Source organism: Equus przewalskii, chromosome 21 (genome assembly GCF_037783145.1).
Source record: "Equus przewalskii isolate Varuska chromosome 21, EquPr2, whole genome shotgun sequence".
Classification (NCBI taxonomy): domain Eukaryota; kingdom Metazoa; phylum Chordata; class Mammalia; order Perissodactyla; family Equidae; genus Equus; species Equus przewalskii.
In genome coordinates this window covers 33527040-33545726 of record NC_091851.1, presented here as the reverse complement: position 1 = coordinate 33545726, position 18687 = coordinate 33527040, and the positions used below count along the sequence as shown (strand labels likewise).

The following is an 18687-nucleotide window of genomic DNA, read 5'->3' as shown; positions in this document are numbered from 1 at the left end:
CTTTAAACAACACTTGCTTTTATGAAATTTCCCTATGCCTACTTATCCCCCCTTGCTGGCAGGTTGACCCAGGTCCCTGGAAGGGACCTAGAACAGGGCTCTTGGACCCTGATGGTAGATGACAGACCTTTAGACCCTCTTGCCAGTTTTCCAGATCTTCCCACCACCGCCTCTTATCCTCCTGCCTTCAAGAGGGAGGATTGACTTTCACTCTCACTACGTACTGAGTATTTATTTATTTTATTTTTTTGAGGAAGATTAGCCCTGAGCTAACATCTGCCACAAATCCTCCTCTTTTTGCTGAGGAAGACTGGCCTTGAGCTAACATCCATGCCCATCTTCCTCTACTTTATATGTGGGACGCCTGACACAGCATGGCCTGACAAGCAGTGCAGAGGTCCACACCCGGCATCTGAACTGGCGAACCCCAGGCCGCGGAAGCAGAACGTGCGAACTTAACTGCTTTGCCACTGGGCTGGCCCCATACTGAGTATTTAGAATCAGGAGATCACAGTTAGATTCTCACCTCAGCCTCTCAAGGAAAAACCACCTCCTCTGAGCCTCAGTTTCATCTAGAAAGTGTGTGTGTGGGGGTAATAATAATGTCTAAGCTGCTTACCTCTTGATGTGAAGACTAACACACAATAACGGATACGAAAGCATTTTGCACACTGTAAAGGCCCAGCTGACTATTCTCATTCTTATTTCTATTACTCGAAAGGAAGAAAAGACACTCATCCAAGGACTTAGAAAACATAGGCGCCATTTATTTTGCTTTATAAACTTTTGTTAAAACACATAAGAGTAAGAAATGTTTTTTGCTTCTTTGCCCCATTGGGCAGCAGTGACGGGAGCTCAGGGGTCAGCAGGGGACCTAATGACATTCACACCTACAGGTAGAGGCTGACGGGATGCAGACCACTTCCAGAATTGCTTGACGTGAATTTCACAATTCATCCCAATCAGGGCAAATCACAGAGCAATTTGGCAGAAGTAATTGGGTTGGTCATCACAAGAAATCTAGGAGCATCCATTTCCAACCCTCCTTCTCCTCCGTCCACTCCCAGAAAAGCCACGTAGATTCTGGAAGCTTCTGAGAGCCGCCTAGAGAGGGGGTTGTCTCAGTGGAGGAATTTTAGGGCTTGTGCTTTTCAAGTCCATCAGATTTTATGTTTTAGGATCTCAACTCAGGTAGCAAAACAAAACAAAACAAGATTTTCCAATGTGGTGTTCTCAGTTTAGAATCAGAAAAGTCAACTTCTCTTCATTTTGTTTCCTGCATTGCAACAAAATGATTAAAGTGGAATGGATGTCCTCCATGAAGGGTTGATTTGGGCAGAGGACTGACCCCCTGACCCAGAAGATTGCTATTGTTAAAGACACTGTTACCCTACTCCACCCCATGGGAAATTCTTATCTCAACACTGCTCCCATGACAGAGGCCTGAACGACACTGGGGCACGGAGTAGCAAAGATTGGGAAGGACCATGAGGACCAATTCCAGCTTGCCTACCTTGCTCCAGACCAGTTTGAGCCCCCAGGCTGGGATTTCTGGGGAACTGGAATGAGGTGTGGCTGAGGAAGGCTTGAGAGCTCTGAACAGGGGACAGTCTCTCCTGGGACTGGACTTGGCTTGGTGCGGTGGGAAGGCCCATCCTGACAGCACTGGAGATTTAGAGATTTCTCTTAGCCATACTGCCCAAATACCCTTCATGCCTCTTTGGTGAAAAAGAACACTCACCAATGATGGAATCTGGGGGCACTGGGGTGCTGCCCCCATCCACTCAGCAGGGTCAGCCCTGCATAGGAGGGGTAACCGGTCTAACTGTTCACCCTCCTATGTAGCACAGCTCTAGTCTCAGGACACATCCCTTTAATTCACACTGGCAAGTGGCATTTTCCAGAATTTCCCCAAAGCCACCAAGATTCTGCTTGGATGAGATGCTGGCTGTTCCATCCTGGGGTTTAATGGTTCCAGAATGTACTTTGAGTGTTCTCCCCAGAGCAGGTCTCAAACTTAGGCCTTCTTACCTCTCTCCTGCCCTCCCCCCCAAACTGTCCCACCCCAGAATGCCAGGCCACACTGGTGTGTCTCCCATGAACCAGACCCCTGATGCCCCTTCCCACAGACTTGGGGAGTAAAGAGAGAAAGGGGGTCCAAGGACTAGGAATTCTCCTTGTTTATCAGCACACAGGATTCTGGACCCTAACTGGACTTCAGCGCATCCCCAGGCCAATCTTTGTCCTAGGTGTGGGCAGGGCTCCTGAGAAGAATGAGGCTTTGGCTTCTGAGGTTGGTGAAGGGGGCTAGAAGTCCCTCAGCTTGATCGCAGTGAGGACAGAGGGGTCCTTTCAGAGAAGATGTTCAGCCACCGTGGTTAAGAGCTCTTGTTCTGATCCAGGCAGACCTGGGATCAAGTCCTGACTTGGTCACTTACTACCTGTGTGACCTCCAGAAAAATCACTTAACCTCTTAGGTCTCAATTTCATCTTCTGTAACAACCCCAGGGTAATAGGGAGGATGAAAGGAGATGACGCATGTCAAGTGCCTTAAGACAGTGCCGGGAATAAGGAAGAGCTTGAGACAGGCCCCGGGGGATAATTCTTCCTTGATGTCACTCCGACCTGAGGATTCTTCCACCCATCTTCTCCATGTCTAAGCCTCATCACTCTCACCTGGATTGCATCACTGGCCCCCATCTGATCTCCCTGCTCTCCCCCAACCTTCCAACCTCTGTCGCAATGCTGGCTTCAGCTTCTGAGGCTTGGCTCACTGCAAATCCCTCCTCCGCTTCTCACAGCCTTGGAGCCCAAATCTCAATGCCTCAGCTTGGCATTCAAGGCTCCCATGCTGCCCAGCGTGCCCACTCTGCTCCAGAAAACCCTGTCTTTCATCACCTCGCTCCTACACCCTTATTCTGACCTCTACACCTTGCCCAGGCTGTTTGCCCTCCTTGGCATGTCCTGTCTCACCTGCTCCACCAGTTGGAATCCAACCCATCCCTAAAGGCCTGGCGCATAGTCTGCCCCTTTCCGGATGCTTTCTCTGACCATGGCAGCTCCCTCCAAGCCCCTGCTGTCCACCTTGGATTGTTCTTGCATTGTTGAAGCCCTGCAGCTGCGTGAACTCCAACCTAAGGTCCCACCAAGGGTCCCTGAAGGGTTCCACCCCAGTCCCCGAAGAAGGGAAGAGCTGTGTGTCTTCCTTCTCAACAGTCAGTACTTCAAAAATGTCCCTAGGATGACTGGGGGAATCGTTTCCAAGTCTTCCTTAGCCTCTGGGAGGCGGCTGTGGAGAAACTAGGACGGCTGAGCAAGGTGACAGGGGTGGGAGGAGAGGAGCACCGGAGGTCGGGGCAGCAGAACAGGGAGGGGTGAGGTGCCAAGATCTGACCCAGCCTTAAAGGGCTCTGCATCTGGACACTGTGACAGCACTAGGAGAGAAGAAGTACTGATCTGAGGGGAAGGGAGCTATGTTTAAGCAAGGTCCCACGTCGTCTCCAGGCAGCTGTCCTTTGGGGGTGAAGAAGTTGGGGGTAGATATGGAGGAAGGGGAAGGCAGTGGCTTCGGCAAGAGAAAGGTTGTCCAAGGCAGCAGAGGATTTTTCCACCGGGGGTCTCTCCAAGTCAAAGCCCCGTCATCCAGAGCAGGGGATGCAGGGCGGCAATGGGATGCGACCCGCAGCCCAAGTTCTTGGGTTCTTTGCTATTTCCGTTCCTGCTCTGGGACTGCCCTGTTGTCACAGCTTCCTTCATTGGGACAAGTGACCACCGGGGCTCTCTGAGGGGGCTGGGGGGCCAGCAGAATCCCCGACCCCCAGCAGCTTGCTAGATGACTTCCTGCTTGGTGATGGTCGGCTGGGGAATGGCGGAGGGGGGCTTCACAATTGTGGTGATGGCTCCTGGCAGGAGCTTGTAGGGCTCAGACCCTGAGCCACCTGGCGGTGAGGGCTGTGGAGTCTCAGGGGTGGCTGGAGGGACAGAGAGACACACAGGAGTTGCTCAGAATTCCAGCCCTTTGGGGAGTAAACAAAGAGCCCTGGGGAAGTTCTTCCCCTCTCTGAGACTTAGTTTCCTCTTCTATAAAATGAGAGAATTAAACTAGATGATGTCTAAGGTCTCTTACAGCTCAAACCTTCTGAGTCCTCAATCCTAAAGTCTAAGTTCCGTGAGGTCTGGAAGGCTGCGGCTGGGCCAGGTTCTGTGGTTAGAGCCTTGTGCTCAGGTCCTATCAACTACCCCTCCTCCACAATTTGACGTGGAGATTGGGCGGCTTCTCCCAAACCAGAGTCCAAGTCTGACTCTCCCCAGTGATAACGGGACATGTGTCAGGAATACCCTTTCTTGGAGAGAAAGAGCAGCAGTTGATGAGACCCAAGAGTCTAGCTAACTGGCTCAAAAAATACCATTTCTTCCATATTTAAGAAGACAAGTAATGGAAACTCATTGGTCCCATTTCCATCACAGGTTTGGAAGGTAATTTTGACCATGACCCACTTAGCCAACTTTATTCAACGGCCACCTTTCCCAAAGAATAATCTGAATGAAATGCAATCTTATTTCGGTGGACCGTCTCATCCCAATCATAATCTTACCCTTTGAAGAACTTCGCCCAATGACAAACATTCTTGTGAGATTTCACCTCAGAGGACAGTCTAGCCCATGGACATCCCCACCCAATGAATAGTCTCACCCAATCGTCTAATGGATAGTCTTACCCAGTGGGCAGCTTACTGCAACAACCAATTTTACCCAATGGACAACATCACCTAATGGAATTCTCACCCCAATGGACATCCTCACCCAGTAGGTGACCTCATCCAGAGGACTGCCTCATCCCAAGGATAGCCTCATTCAGAGGAGGCTGTCAATCACCTCATTGAATAAACAGCCTGAACAAATGGACAGTCTCACCCCTCATTCCCTACCCTGGAGCACAGAGAACTGTGGTATCCCAGTTCCCATCTTCCAGACCCAACCTTCTCTTCACTCCCCTCTTAGGCCCCAACCTCACCCCTTCCTCCGTAGAGCCCACGTTGCCCACCTGCCTGCCCCCTAGGTCGGGGCCACTCACACATCTGTCCGTTGCTGAGGTGAGAGGGCATTGTGTTGGCAACAATGACATTGGTGCCCATGTGTTCCTGCATCAGGTGAGGGTGCAGGGGGTGATGGGCATGAGGTGCATCACTGGAGGACCCTGCAGGTAGAGAGGGGACTCAATCAGGATGGAGAGTTTGGAATAAGGACCACGGGGTCTTAAGGGACCATCTTCCTCAGGTGTGCCCAATCAAACTGCCCACGCAATATTGACAGTACCCATTGGGTACCTATTCCTAGGTTAGTAAACTGGGCTTACCATTCCTATCCATAGGCTTCATGAGGGTATTGAGAGGACCCAACAAACTAAGAGAACAAAAGTGATTTGAAAGAAACAAGGTACATATAAGGAAGCTCTGAGATCATTTAAATATTATAATGAGTAGTGTATTGAATGCATGTTAATATAATGGATTTAACCAATGGCTCTCAAAGCTCCTTGGCACACAAATCCTTCAACCATTTGGATGCAACTCACCTTTCAGTCTCGTCCCCGACATGGCAGCTTCAGCCAAATAGACCTACTTATATCATCTACTTTTCCTGTACTTCCCTCTCTCTATACTTCTGCTCATGTGTTGCTTCCACTGGAGATGGCTTCTCTACCCTTCCCAGGTCCACAAGTCCAAATTCTGGCTCAGCTATTTCCTCCATCGGGAAGCCTCTCCTGATTCTCCCCACTCCAGTAAGAAGTAAACTTCTTCTTCCTGGTAATTCCCGTCGTAATTTATCTGTACCCCATCTTTTGGGAATAACCACTTGTGTCTGTGAGCATCACACTTACAGGCATATTTTTCTTCTCTCTTTGAGGGGCTAGCAATGTGTCTGGAGCACAGTCACTGCTTCAAAAAATGTGTCAGAGAGTGATAGTACCATATAGGATGTGGTTTCATAATAGGCCATGGTCACTAATATGAAGATGATGGAATCTTAGGGCTTGCCAGAAGCCTCTAAAGTACACCTGTTTCCATAATAGCTATCAATTATTGAGTACCTATTGTGTGTCAGGTACTGTTTTATAGCACTTTTCATGTTTGACATGATTTAACCTTCACAACACTTCTATAGGGTGGGTACCATTATTATCCCAGTCTACAGATGAGATTACGGGGCCCAGAGAGACTAATTATTTTACCCAAGTTTATCTGGTAACAGAGCACAAGCTCCTTCCTGGTCCTGACCTCAATGACACCGGATTCATAATAACTCCATATTCATAGGGTCGAAGTGAGAATGAAATGAGTTACCATGTGACAGTGGTTCTCAACTGGGGATGATTTGGGCCCTTCTGGGGGACATTCGACAACATCTGAAGACACTTTTGGTTGTCACCACTGGAGAAGTGCTACTGGCATCCCGTGGTTAGAGGCCAGGGATATGGGTAAAGAGCGCACACAAAAGCCCCCACAACAAAGAATTATCCAGTCCTAACTATCAAGTGCTGAGATGGAGAAACCTTGCCCTTGGCCATGACATCACCAGGAACTGCATCACCTCCAAAATCTCGAGTCCAAGCTTCCTCACTTAGATCCTCTCTCCTATTTTTCCAGCTCACTTCATCTAGTACCTTCCCTGCAAAACTTCTTCAACCCTCTCGAGGCTTCCAATTCACTGGCCCCCACCCCATATTTATTTCTCTTTTAGTCCAGCCAAGATTCCATCGCCCGTCATTATAATCATGCCCTTGCAATCATCCTTCACTCCCTCATAGCTCCCCTTTGTAGTAAAACATTTTCAAAGGGTCGTCTACTCTCCCCCCCTCTGCTTCTTCACTTTCCCACTCACTCAATCTGTAACACCCCCCCCCCCCAAATCCGGTTTCTTTTCCCATGGCCTCTGACACTGCTCTCAACACAGTCACCAAGCGCCTCCATGTTGCCAAGCCGATGGACGCCTCCCTCATTGTCCTTTAGAATTTAATACCACTAAACGCTGTCCTTAAAACACACCCTTCTCTTGAATTTTGGCATTTCTCCGGCTTTTCTCCTTTTTCCCTGGCTAGTCTTTCTCCATCTCCTTCCGTGGTACCTAATCACTAGAGGACCATGGAGCTCCATTTCATCCTGAGCTTTGCGCTTGTGTTTCAGCAACAGACTCAAACATGCAACTGTCTCATTAATAACTCAGCTTGGATATCTGACAGTCATCTCAACTTCATTGAGATCTCGTGGTTCATCCCTCACCACCATCGCCACACCCAGCCTCAAACTGTTTTTTCTCAGTCTTTCCCATCTCAGTAAATTACAGTCATGTGTCGTTTAATGACAGGGATACGTTCTGAGAAATGTGACGTTAGGTGATTTTGTCATTTGTGAACATCATAGAGTGTATTTACACAAACCTAGGTGGTATAGCCTACCACACACCTAGGCTACATGGTACCAATCCTATGGGACCACATCGTATATGTGGTCCGTCGTTGACCAAAATGTTCTGTGTCACGTGACTATACTTCACCATCACTCTCGTTACTTAAAGCAAAAATTTCATCTTTGACTCAGTCCCTCCCTCTCACTCCCCACATATGATCAATCGGCAAATCCTGTGGGTTCCTCCTTCAAATAGAGGATCAAGGTTTTCTCTGCTGCTAAATTTCCAGTCATGCCCTGGTCCATGCTTCTATCATCCTCCCCCTAATTGGAGACAACAACATTCTCAGGGGTCTCCCGCCTCCACTTTGCTTGCCTGAAATTCACTTTCTACCCAACAATCAGAGTAGTTTGTTTAAAACATTAGTTTGACTTTCACTCTTCTCACAATAGTTGAAATGAGAATAAAATCCAAATTTCTGACCATGGCCTCCAAGACCAAATGCTTACGATTTGGTTTCTGCCCAAAATGGTCTCTCCATCTTCATCTCATACAATGACCCCCATGTCACAACCTTATCCTTCTTTCTCAAACACACAAACCTCTCCTCTCTCAGGGCTTTTGCATTAGTTACTTCTGCCTAGAGTGTTTTTCTCTTGACTTTTAAATGTTCTATTTCCTTTCATCCATCAGGTCTTAGCACAAAAGTCACCACTGCAGAGATGTCTCCCTTGGCCAACCAATACACTCTATCTATTACCTGGTAATTTCAAAATCTGTAGAAACTCTCTTTCTTTTATACTTGATTACTGTCTGATCCCATGAGCCTTAATACACACACGCATGTACACACACATGCACACACACTCACAGACAACCTCCAGGAGGGCAGAGATCTTGTTCTCTGCTGAATCTCCAGCACTTTTGATAGTGACTGGCACATGCTATGCTCTTGAATCAATGGACCACTGTTGCCATTTTCCTGATGAGGAAACTGAGACTTGGCTAGATTACGGGATTTGCCCAAAGCCATAGAGTGAGGAAGTGATGGAGCTGAGAGGTGAGCCTAGGTCTGTGTGAGGCTTGCCTCTTGAAGAGGGCCCCCCCCCCCAGCCCCCGCCCACCTCTCAGTCCCTCCTGGACCCGGCACGGACCTCCCAGCAGCATCTCCTGCAGCAGGTTGTCGATCTTGGCCATGCCGAAGAGCTTGATGAACTGGATCTGCTCAATCATCTGCCAGGTGATGCTCTGCAGGGTGGGCAGCAGCAGCAGGAGCTCGCCGAAGCGGCCGCGCGAGTCGTACTGGCGGTCGTTGATGTAGTCCTCCAGGCTCACCTGCACCTGGGAACGCAGCCGCTTGATCTTGCCCGGGTCGCTCAGCCCCTTGGCATCTGCAACAGGAAGGGGCGGCCAAAGGAGGGCAGCGGGGCCCAGCTGGAGCATCTGGGGAGTCAGGACCCGGATCTCCCCTGACTCATGGGGCCCTGATAGGGGGCCTAGTGGTTCAAGGTCACACAAGGCATCCTCAGCAGTGTCGGGACAAGGATTCAGGGTCCTCAAGAACCAGAGTACACTAACGCAAATTGTAGCTTTCTGGTATCAGGAAGTAAAGTGTTTCTGTCACATTTCCTACAATGCGGAACTGGGAGCGGGGAGTAGGGGACGGAAGGCAGGACTTTAGGAACATACTCCAGAGGGCACCTAGTAACCTCCTCAATACACATGGGGAAACTGAGGCACAGAGTAGGGAAAGGAGTTGGCCCAGGTCACACATCCAGTCGTTAGCAGATCCATGATGTGGACTTGGGGCTCCTGACTCATGGTTGAGGTCTCACTCTGCAGACCTCGGCACACGCTGCTTCTGCTGCCCTAGAATAGCGTCTCCCCGCTTGCCTGCTCCCTTGCCTGTGTCATCTTGGGGTCTCAGCTTAGGCTTCACCTCTTCCAGGAAGCCTTCTCCATTCCGCCCTCCCAAGTCTGTATTATGAGTGTCCATCATGTCCCCAAATTTCTGTGGCTCTTTCATCACTACTGATCCCACAGGAGGTAACTGTCTCTTCCGCTAGACTGTGACCATGTGCGGGCAGGCGTATGTCTCTCTTGGTGTTTTAAATCCACCAGCTAGCACCACGCCTAATTAATATTTGTTGAATAGGTAACTAGATGAAGGGGTGGGTAGATGGATGGAAGGATGAATGAATGAAAAAAAAAATCAATGGATAAATTCTAGATCCTTAACCTAGAAGGGGACGTAAGCGGTCACCCTGCACTTAATCTCAGCCTTTACGGAGGTTATGCATTAACTTCCTCTTTTATGGATAAAGTAAGTGGCAGAAAGAGAATTTCACCCACACTTCCATTCCAGGGTTCTCTCTACTGAGCCACATTTGTGCATTTTTTTTATTCAGTCAACAAACATTTACTGAGCACCACTGACATGACAGGTGCTGTACTAGGTCACCCGCCCTCCAGGCCAGGTTGCTGACCTTGCCTCAGCATCACTAGTCCCGCCCATTTTACCTAGCAGCTACTATCTGTGCAGCCCTGTGCGGAGGACCACAGGGGATACGGGCCGGGCCAGGCTCTTGTGGAAACCAGAACTGCAAGTCTTAGCCTTCAGGAAATGAGAAATAGTGTGCGGTAGCTAAGAAGTGGGCTTGAGAGCTGGATTGCCTGAAGTTCAAACCCAAGCTCTGCCATTTCCTGGTTGTGTGACCTTGGCCCAGTTAATCAATATCCCTATGCCTCAGTTTTCTTATCTGCAACATGGGGATGATAACAATTCCTGTCTCACAGGTACCACGTTGCAAATAATAAGTGAGATAATCCCCATAAAATGTTCAGAATGGTGCCTTAGTGGAGCGCTCAGCTCCATAAATGGCGGTCATCTCCCTCTTCATTACTATTATTACTACAGGTGATCTCCATGCAGGTGGGGCCTGGCACTAAGGACACTGCCTGGCACACAGTAGGTCCTCGCTAACATGTAAGGGGGGGAAGGAAGCAAGCAAGCCTTTAGAACCCAGGCATCTTGATATTGTGAAATGCAATCAGCTTTGCACAAAGATGTTGTGTAACATGCAGGTAGAGTCAGTAGATGGAAAGGAGAGAGGAGAGTTGAGAGCCGAAGGGAAAGATGGGGATGCAGTGTCTTCATCCTGCTAACGAAGGGTTAGGAGATACTGTCTACAGTGGATAGGACAAGAAATAAAGGCACAAGCGCATAACTCAGCGTTATAAAGGCAGTCCATAGAGACACCAAAGCAGCAGTAAAAATATATGAAGAGGATGGGGGAGAAAAGATGGGATGGTGATAGAGAAGAGTGAAATCCTCAACTAGCAAAGGAGGGGAAATATGATCCAGGATGGATCAATCAAGAAAGAGAAGGCTTAGCATTTTATTTAGAGCTGTAGAGGTAACTGCCAGAAGAAACAGGTAAAGGAACCAGGAATGGTTCCCCTGGGGATGAGGTCTTAGCAGGAGCCTTGGGGTGGGGAGGACTGTCTGCATTTTAAGTAAGGGCAGGTATTATTTTGATAACATAAGGAAAAAAAGAAAAGATGAAAGGAAAGAAAAGAAGGAAGCTAGGAGGGAAGGAGAGGGAAGGAAGGAGGGAGGAAGGGAAAGAAGAAAAAGGAAGGGAAGAAAAAGGCCAAGCCTCCGGAGTCAGTGTGTCCTGTCCAGTCACATCAACCCTTTGAGCCTTGATTTTCCTTATCTGTTAAAGCGAGCTAATAAAAATGACCTCTCCAGGTTGTTGTCCTAAAGAGATGAGGTTGTGAACTCAGGGGACGTAACGCAGTAGGAGACATGTGACATAGGGTCTGGAGTAGTGGGGTGGGTGGGAGGTGTGGACTGTACCTGGGTCAAAGAAGATGATGGCTTTGAGGCAGGCGTACTCATTGTCATCGATCTGCAGCTCCTGGAAGGGTAGCACCAGCTCGTCGAGGATACGCATGGACACCCGGCTCATCTCTGCCAGCTCCGGGCAGTGTCGAGGGACGATGTAGTCATTTCCTGCGTGGGTTGGGAAGGAGAGGGGATGGGGGAGCCACCTTGGATGTACCCTCTCCCCTAGCTTTGGACAGACCCTGCCCTTTGCAGTTGCAGTGCAGCTGGTGCCCATGGGAGGAGGGCCCCATGGAGATTGTCATGCCCATTTTACAGACAAGGAAACTGAGGGCCAGATTAGAGGAATGAGTTGTTCAGAGTTATTGGACTGGGCCTGGAGCCTGGCTTTCTAGGACCCTTTCGCATCACCCAAGCTCCATTCTCCAACACGACCCACAAGACTGATGACACTCAAGGGCCATGGGGGAGGCACCGAAGCATCAAGGTGAAGGGCCAAGATTCTGAAACTAGACGGACCATGTTGAATTCCGGTTTTACCACTAACTAGCCAGATATATTTGGATAAGTTACTTTCTGTGCCTCAGTTATTTTGCCTGTAAAATGGAGATAATAGCGCTTACCTCAGGGTTGTTGCGTTAAAGGAGTTCATGTTTGCAAAGTACTCAGACTAACATCTGGCCCATAGAGTGATCTATATAAGTATTTACACAAATATTTAAATAAAATTAAAAAATAAATTAATAAGATGAATAAATATTTAAATAAAAGTGCGTGAGGGCATGGGTGAGACAGGCTGGGGAGGCGCGCCATTCCTGGCCGCCTCTTGCTCCTACTACAGAAAGCACGGACTACACCGGCAATCCCAGGCATAACCCTGAATGTGCTCTCACTTTCATGCTGGGAGCTTTAATTCCTTGTATCCATATTTCCTTGCACCTGAGTGGAGTTTCCAGCTGAGAACTCCAAGGACAATGCCATTGTTCATCCGTCTCCCCCGCCCCTGCCTGCCACCATGGGAAGCCCCTGTGCCTGGGTGCGTTCCGCACTGTGCATGTTCTCCACAGAGCCCTGGCTGGGCAGGTGGCCTCCTCACCTAGAAGCAGAACGTCCTTGAACACCATGGATCGCTTGGTGGCTCCGAGCAGCAGGTGCTCACCGGCGTGGGCTCTGAGCAGGGCCACCTGAAAGAGAAGGGATGGTGTCTGGAGTCTGCACCCCTGGGAAGGCATCTGCACCCCAGAAAGGCTGCTCCCAGCCAACCCACGGACCCAGGCAAGGCAGCTTCATGCTTCCCTTGCCTTTACCTGCCCGGACTACAAAATGGGCACCAGAAAACTGCTGCCTCCCTCCCGTACGGATAAAACCAGGGACCTGGAAAAGATTCGGTAGGAACCTGGAAGATGGGAAACACATGCTCAGAGCCAGGAAACCAAAGGCTGACTCTGTGCTTGAACTGCTGTGTCCTTGGGCAAGTTGTCGCTCCCCTCTGGACCTCGTGTGTGTGCCTGGAGAAACTAACAATATTCTGGCTGTGTTTTTTTCAGCAAAGGCTCAAAGGCTCTCATCAGACTATCAAGAGGATCTATGACCCAAAAAGTTCTGAAACTGTGGGTCCTGAATTCCTACCCATGGAACAGCTATAGAAGATTAGGAAGGGCATTTTATAAAAATGCAGATTCTTAGGCCCTATGACGAGAGATTCTGATTCTGTACGTATGGGGTGGGCCAAGGATCCGTATTTAACAAGCCCCCAAGTTGATTCTGATGTGCGGTTGTGTTTGCAAAATCACTGCTCCGGAAGATCCCCAGGGCATCTGCCCACTTAACATCGCAAGATTCTAGGATTCTGAGAGTGAGCGACAAGAATTTGGACTTGGATGTTGGTTCCCAAGGCAAAGGTATGAGCACTGGTTCTTGGCAGGGATGAGCTTGACAGACCCCTTCCCTCCAGAGAGGACAAAGCAGCCTTTGAAGACTGAAGCCCGAGGCAGGGACCCAGGCAGCTCACAGGAGGACATCACCTGCCCTTTCAGAACCGTCTGCTTTAGTGCTTGCATGAGGACCAAAGGACGGGCCAGTAAAAACAGCAGCAGGCTGGTGGCCTCAAGGATCTTATCTGCAAGGTCAGGTTAGGGAGTTTGGAGAGTTTTTAGCAGGCTAAACTAGGAAGTAAAATGCTTTTGTTCATTAATTCTTTTGATTGTTCATTCTTTCAGCCATCAAATGTTAAGTGCCTACTAAGTGACAGATATTTTTTAGACAGTGGGGACACAACAGTGAAAGAAAAGGAAAGAAGGGAGGGAGGAAGGGAAAGAAAGAGAGAGAGTGAGAGAGAAAGAGGCAAGGGGAGTGAGGGAGAGAGGGAGGAAGGAAGGAGGGAAGAGAGGGAGGGAGGGAGGGAGAGAGGAAGAAAGGAAGGTGAGGGTTATGTGACAAAGAGCGATGGGGCCAGAGCGACTGTTATTAGATGGGAGGTCAGAGGAGGCCTCTCCAAGGAAGCGAACTTGTTCTAAGGCATGGAAGACACCTGGTACATAGTAAGCCCTCAATAAGTATTGGTCTATTCCCCCGTGGTTAAACTTTGTGAGGATGACCAGGAAAGAGCAGAGATGGCCAACAGCCTTGGAAGTAAGGGTCGACTTTGCACGACCAGGACAGGAGAGGCCCAAGGACGCCTGTCACTGAGCACTTCCTGTATGCCAGGCACTGTGCAGGGCTTTCGTCACTTACCCCAGTGGCTCTCAAACCAAGAGGCAGAAGACCTGGAATCAAATCCCAACTCTGTGGCTGCCTTGCCCTGTGACCTTGGACAAATGGCTTTCCCTCTCTAGGCCTCAGTCCCCTTAGCCAATGCTACCCAGCCTTCCAGGTTTCAATGGATTGATGTCCAAAACAAATCAAGAAGCAAACAATCTTGGAGGGTGGTTGCTTGGGCAATGTCGGCAGATTTGGGGGGTCCTCTGGAGGCCCACGCTCCCACTTCTCCCAGGTGTGCCCCCTGTGTCTCAGGCAAGAGGGGCTCCTTCTACACCATGAATGGGGAGCTGGCAACCCTCCTGGCCCCAGGTCCAGCCCCCTGACATGGCGGCTGTTCTGGGGGTGGGCAGGTGGGGGGTGTTAATGATTGTCCCGTGTTATTGGCCACCCATCACTGCTCTCTGAGAATGCTCTGAGCCCCAGCCAGGGAGGTTCAGGTGGGAAATCGAGGTTAACAATTGCTCAGCTTGGGGGTATCTTGCTGCCCTGCTGAGCCCCTGAGAAGGAACAGAAGAGATTAAACATTAATGCAGACTCTCCAGGAGAGGGGACCAGGGCCAGAACATGAGGGGCAGGGGAGAAAGCGGGTGCAGCTCAGCCAAGGTCCCTGCCCCGTCATCCCTCCCAAAGCGGGGAGGCAGCCATGTGAGAGGGCGTCCCATCCAGTCCCGGGTGTGAGGGTGAGGGCCAGCCGATCCAGTGTCTTCACAGCGTGTCCCACCGTGGCATACTGATTGGTGCTCCCAGAGAGTCTAGGCATCAGAGGAGTCTGAGGAGCCCGGGGTCCACAGAGTTCGAAGCTGCCTTGCCTGCGGGACTTCTCAGAAATTTTAACACGCTGACGTGCATTACCAGTCTTCTGCACAAATGTGCAAAGCAGAGAAGCAAACGCACCAGGAGCTGATGTCAGGGGCATTGTCCGTTGGTGGCCCCGAGGCTCCCTCAGAGCTGAGAAGGTGGCCAGTCCAGCTCTCCTTTCCCAGACAGCAAAAATACCCGCGCCCTGGGCAGGAGCTGCCATTTGCAGTATGTAGACACTTGCCTGTCATCAGACCCCTCTGCCCAGCCCCTTTTCTCCCCCTGGGACAACTTGGGTACTCCAAAGAAGGTACTTTAGGGAAAAAAAATGCTAGGTTAAACCATCTTGCTGGGACACAAGGAAGAAACTGACATTCAGGAAGGCAGCAGTGGCCTGGCTCTGTGGAGCCACTCCATGACTCGATTTATGCTTTTCAAATGGTAATGTCCTCAGTTCTCCCAACAACTTCCTGAAGCTGATATTATAATTCCCACATTACAAATGAGAAAACTGAGGCTCAGCGAGAGGAAGGAATTTGTCCAAGATCACACAGAGAACCAGTCTTAGAGCCAGGGCTCAAGCCCAGAGCTCCTGATCCCTGGCCCTGGGCCCCTGTCAACATACCCCCGGGAGAGCCGTCTGGTGCTGTGGTACAGAGGCCGGGAGCCTGGACTTTGGAGCATGCCTGCCTGGTTCTAATCCCAGTTGTTCTGGATACTAGCTGTGTGACCTTGAGCAAGTTACTTAACCTCTCTGTGCCCCAGTTTCCTCGCCTATAAGATGGGAATAATAATATATCTACCTGATAGGGTTGTTGGAGGGATTAAAGGAGTTAATATTTGTACAGTGATTTAAACAGCTGCAGGCACACAGGAGCAGTATGTGTGTTTTGTTAAACAAAATCAAACCAGTCCAAGGCTACACCCCAGGTGGGCCAGCGGGACCCACCTGCCCAGGGCCCGCACTGCCCACAGCCCAGGTCCGCCCTCACCTGGTCGTCCAGGGGGAGCTCACAGAAAGCCGGGATGTACTTGGCCCACTCGACGAGCACCAGCAGCTGCTCCTTCATGGACTCGCACACGTCTGCGATGCTGGCGATCTTCTTGGCCCGAATGTCTCCGTTGATCCCTGAGACCGGGGAGGTGATCTGGGGGAGAGGAAAGAAAATGCTGGGGATGGCTGGGCCCTGCCTACACTCTCTGTCTCCCGCACAGAGCCCCCTCCCCAGAGAGCTTCCCTGTCTGGAGAAGGGGGGATGGGCTGTGAGTCCCTTCTCAGCTCTGGAGGAAGCTCAGCGGAAACAGACAGAAGGGAGGATGCTGAAGAAGGCAGATGTGAGGGAAGAGGGCTCATTCCCTCTGGGCCTTCACCTGCTCCCCACCTCCTCCTCCATCAACGCCTTAGAACCCCAAGGAACTCCTTGGCCCTCGAGGAGAAGCAGGGCAAAAATCATCATCCTCATCTGACAGGTGAAGAAAGCACAGCCCAGAGAGGTGTTGTGACTTGCCCAGGGTCACACAGCAAGGGGTTGGCTGAGGCCCATTTGCTACTCTGTCCACTACGCTGTTTCCTCGGGGCTAAGCTGATCTCAGGCCCTCAGTGAGAGCCAAGACTCTGCTTGGCCTGCAGAATGCAGGCAGCGGGATAAACTAGAAAGTGCCCCAGAGTGCCAGACCTGGATTCAAGTTCTGTCTTTGCTACTAAACTGGTTGCATGACACTGGACTCAGTTTCCCTTCTGTGATAGAGAAGGGTCCGTCCAGCTGCTGCTCCAGGGCCTGGCTGGGGAAGACAGGGGTGGAGGTGAGACTCCTCTTCGGCGTGAGGGTCCTCTTGCCCCAGGTGGGTGGGGTCACCCTGGTACCTGCTGGGACAGGACCTCGGCCTGTAGGAGCGCATTGATGGAGGGAAGGCTGCTGTCCTCATAGCTCGACCTGCGAGTGCTGATCCGGTCCCGCTCATTTTGGACGGCTGTGAGGAGGCAGAGAGAGGTGAGGAGAGAGGGCAGGGATGACGCCGGGGGAGGGCTGTCCTACAATGATGAGGAGTGGGTAAGGGGCCAGGGGAGAGCGTTCAACCCAGAAAGAGAGACGGCAGGCCTGTCCTGGAGCAAAAAACACACTTGGAGGTGGGAGTAGGAGGGGGGGTGGCCGGGGGCAGAGCCCAGATCAGCATGTGGGAATGAGGAAAGATGGATTCCAACCCAGCTTGTGGAACAACTTTCCAAGCAACAGAACTGCCCCCAACACAATGGGGTGGCTGCAGGAGTGATCCACCTGTCACTGGAGGCATGCAAAGTGGTGATGACTTGGCAGAGGGCTTAGGGTGGGTCAATACTCATACTGAAGAGGGGATCTGTCCAGATGACAGATTTTCAAGCTCTGTTTTAGAAAAGGGTCCCTATTCTTCCAGAAGAAAGTGTGTAAAGTAAGTAAAATGCATTGCTCTGGGTGACGTGGAGATGGCCCAGGGCTTCCCGCACTCTGAAGAAGAGGCCTGGACAAGGAGATCTGGAGGCCCCCACCCGCCCTGGTGGTCTCGTCCATCAGCAGGAGCTGCATGTTCCAGACTAACCTTCTCAGGACAACAAGGGAAAGCTCTGTCTCCCTCTTGCCCCACTGCCGGGCTCTGTCCCAGGAACTCAGAGACCCGGGGCCTCTGTCCACCAGGGCCCCACACCCCGCTGTGTGTCGCCATCTGGGTGAGTCCTGGCCTAAGATGTGAGACGGACTTTCTGCTGCCCCAGCCTCGTCCCTTAAAATCCAAGAGGTCTCACTGTGGAATGAGGCTTTGTTGATGCTGGAAGGAGGGAGGACGAGGTGGCAGGAGAGGTGGGCTCCTCTCTGGAACTTGCTGCTCCCTGTCGGTGGTTGCTGGTAGGAATCACATCCTCTCTCTGGGCCTCAGTTTCCCCATCTCTAAGCTTTTCCCTCCCAAACCTGCTCCTTGGGAGCCTCTTGCATCTCAGGGACAGGAATCTGCTATCCTTCCCTTTCTCGCACCCCAAATGGTCAGGAATCCTTACAAAGTCGATCCATGGCTCCCACTCTGGTCTGGGCCCTGCTGTCTCTCCCCTGGAGTGGTCCGGGCCCTCCTCACTGGTCTCTGTCCTTCTGGCCTTGTCCGTACAGTCTGTGCGCCTCTCAGAGGACAAAGGGATTGGCTGAAACTGACCTCAGGTCAGACCCCTCCAGTGCCCCAAACCAGCGTTCCGTGGACGCACCCGGCCGCTCTCCCTCAGGGGCTTGGCTGCCACTGCTCCACTGCCTGGAATTGTCTCTCTCAAACGGCTTAGCTTCTCCTCCACCTCACTCCCATCTCCACCTTCTCAGAGACGCCCTCTCTGACCACCCTGTCTGGTGTGGCATTTCCTCCCTAAGCGCTGCCTTTTATCCTGCTTTATTTTTCTTCTTGGCACTTACTGTAGAATTCTTTGTTCCTTCCTTAACTCTCTGTCTCTCTAGGAGAAGGAAAGATCCAGAGCCAGAACTTTGTTCCTCTGGTAGAACAGAGCCCAGCACACAGTCGGTGCTCAATAAATCCTTATCGAGTGAATGAAAGAAGGTGCTGGACAGAGCACCGCTTCTTAGGAGGTGGAAGCTCTATGTCTCCATGGGACATTGACATCCCAGCCGTTCAACTTTCTCTTGATTTCACGCATTGTTGAAATCAGAGAATGAAAGTCAAATCGTCGAAACAGAGCCCCGGAGTTGGTGGCATATAAAGAAGTCCCAGGCAAGCTGTCTCCTCTCCTGAGTCCCACCCCCCTGGACGGGCCAGCTCCCAGCCCCGCCCGCCCGCGGGCCCGCACCCTCCCCGCACCCTGCCGGCGCCGGCAGAGGCGGGCCGAATGAAAGGGCTGCTGTCAGCAG

General features: G+C 51.0%; 1 protein-coding gene across 7 annotated transcripts in view; it reads right to left on the bottom strand.

Moving 5' to 3' along the window:
- Nucleotides 1-746: 746 nt before the first annotated feature.
- Nucleotides 747-18687, bottom strand: part of HNF4A (hepatocyte nuclear factor 4 alpha) — a 62174-nt gene continuing 44233 nt past the window's right edge. For 2 of the 7 annotated variants that reach the window (XM_070589292.1, XM_070589290.1), the window contains exons 4-10: nucleotides 16680-16786; nucleotides 15808-15963; nucleotides 12354-12441; nucleotides 11270-11425; nucleotides 8532-8798; nucleotides 5045-5197; nucleotides 747-3971 (exon numbers count right to left, since the gene is read on the bottom strand). In XM_070589292.1, coding sequence (XP_070445393.1) covers nucleotides 3829-3971; nucleotides 5045-5197; nucleotides 8532-8798; nucleotides 11270-11425; nucleotides 12354-12441; nucleotides 15808-15963; nucleotides 16680-16786 — 1070 coding nt within the window. In that variant the 3' untranslated portion in view covers nucleotides 747-3828. The remainder of the gene's footprint in view (nucleotides 3972-5044; nucleotides 5198-8531; nucleotides 8799-11269; nucleotides 11426-12353; nucleotides 12442-15807; nucleotides 15964-16679; nucleotides 16787-18687) is intronic. The other 5 variants (XM_008515696.2, XM_008515678.2, XM_070589293.1 and 2 more) reach the window with 3 other exon arrangements.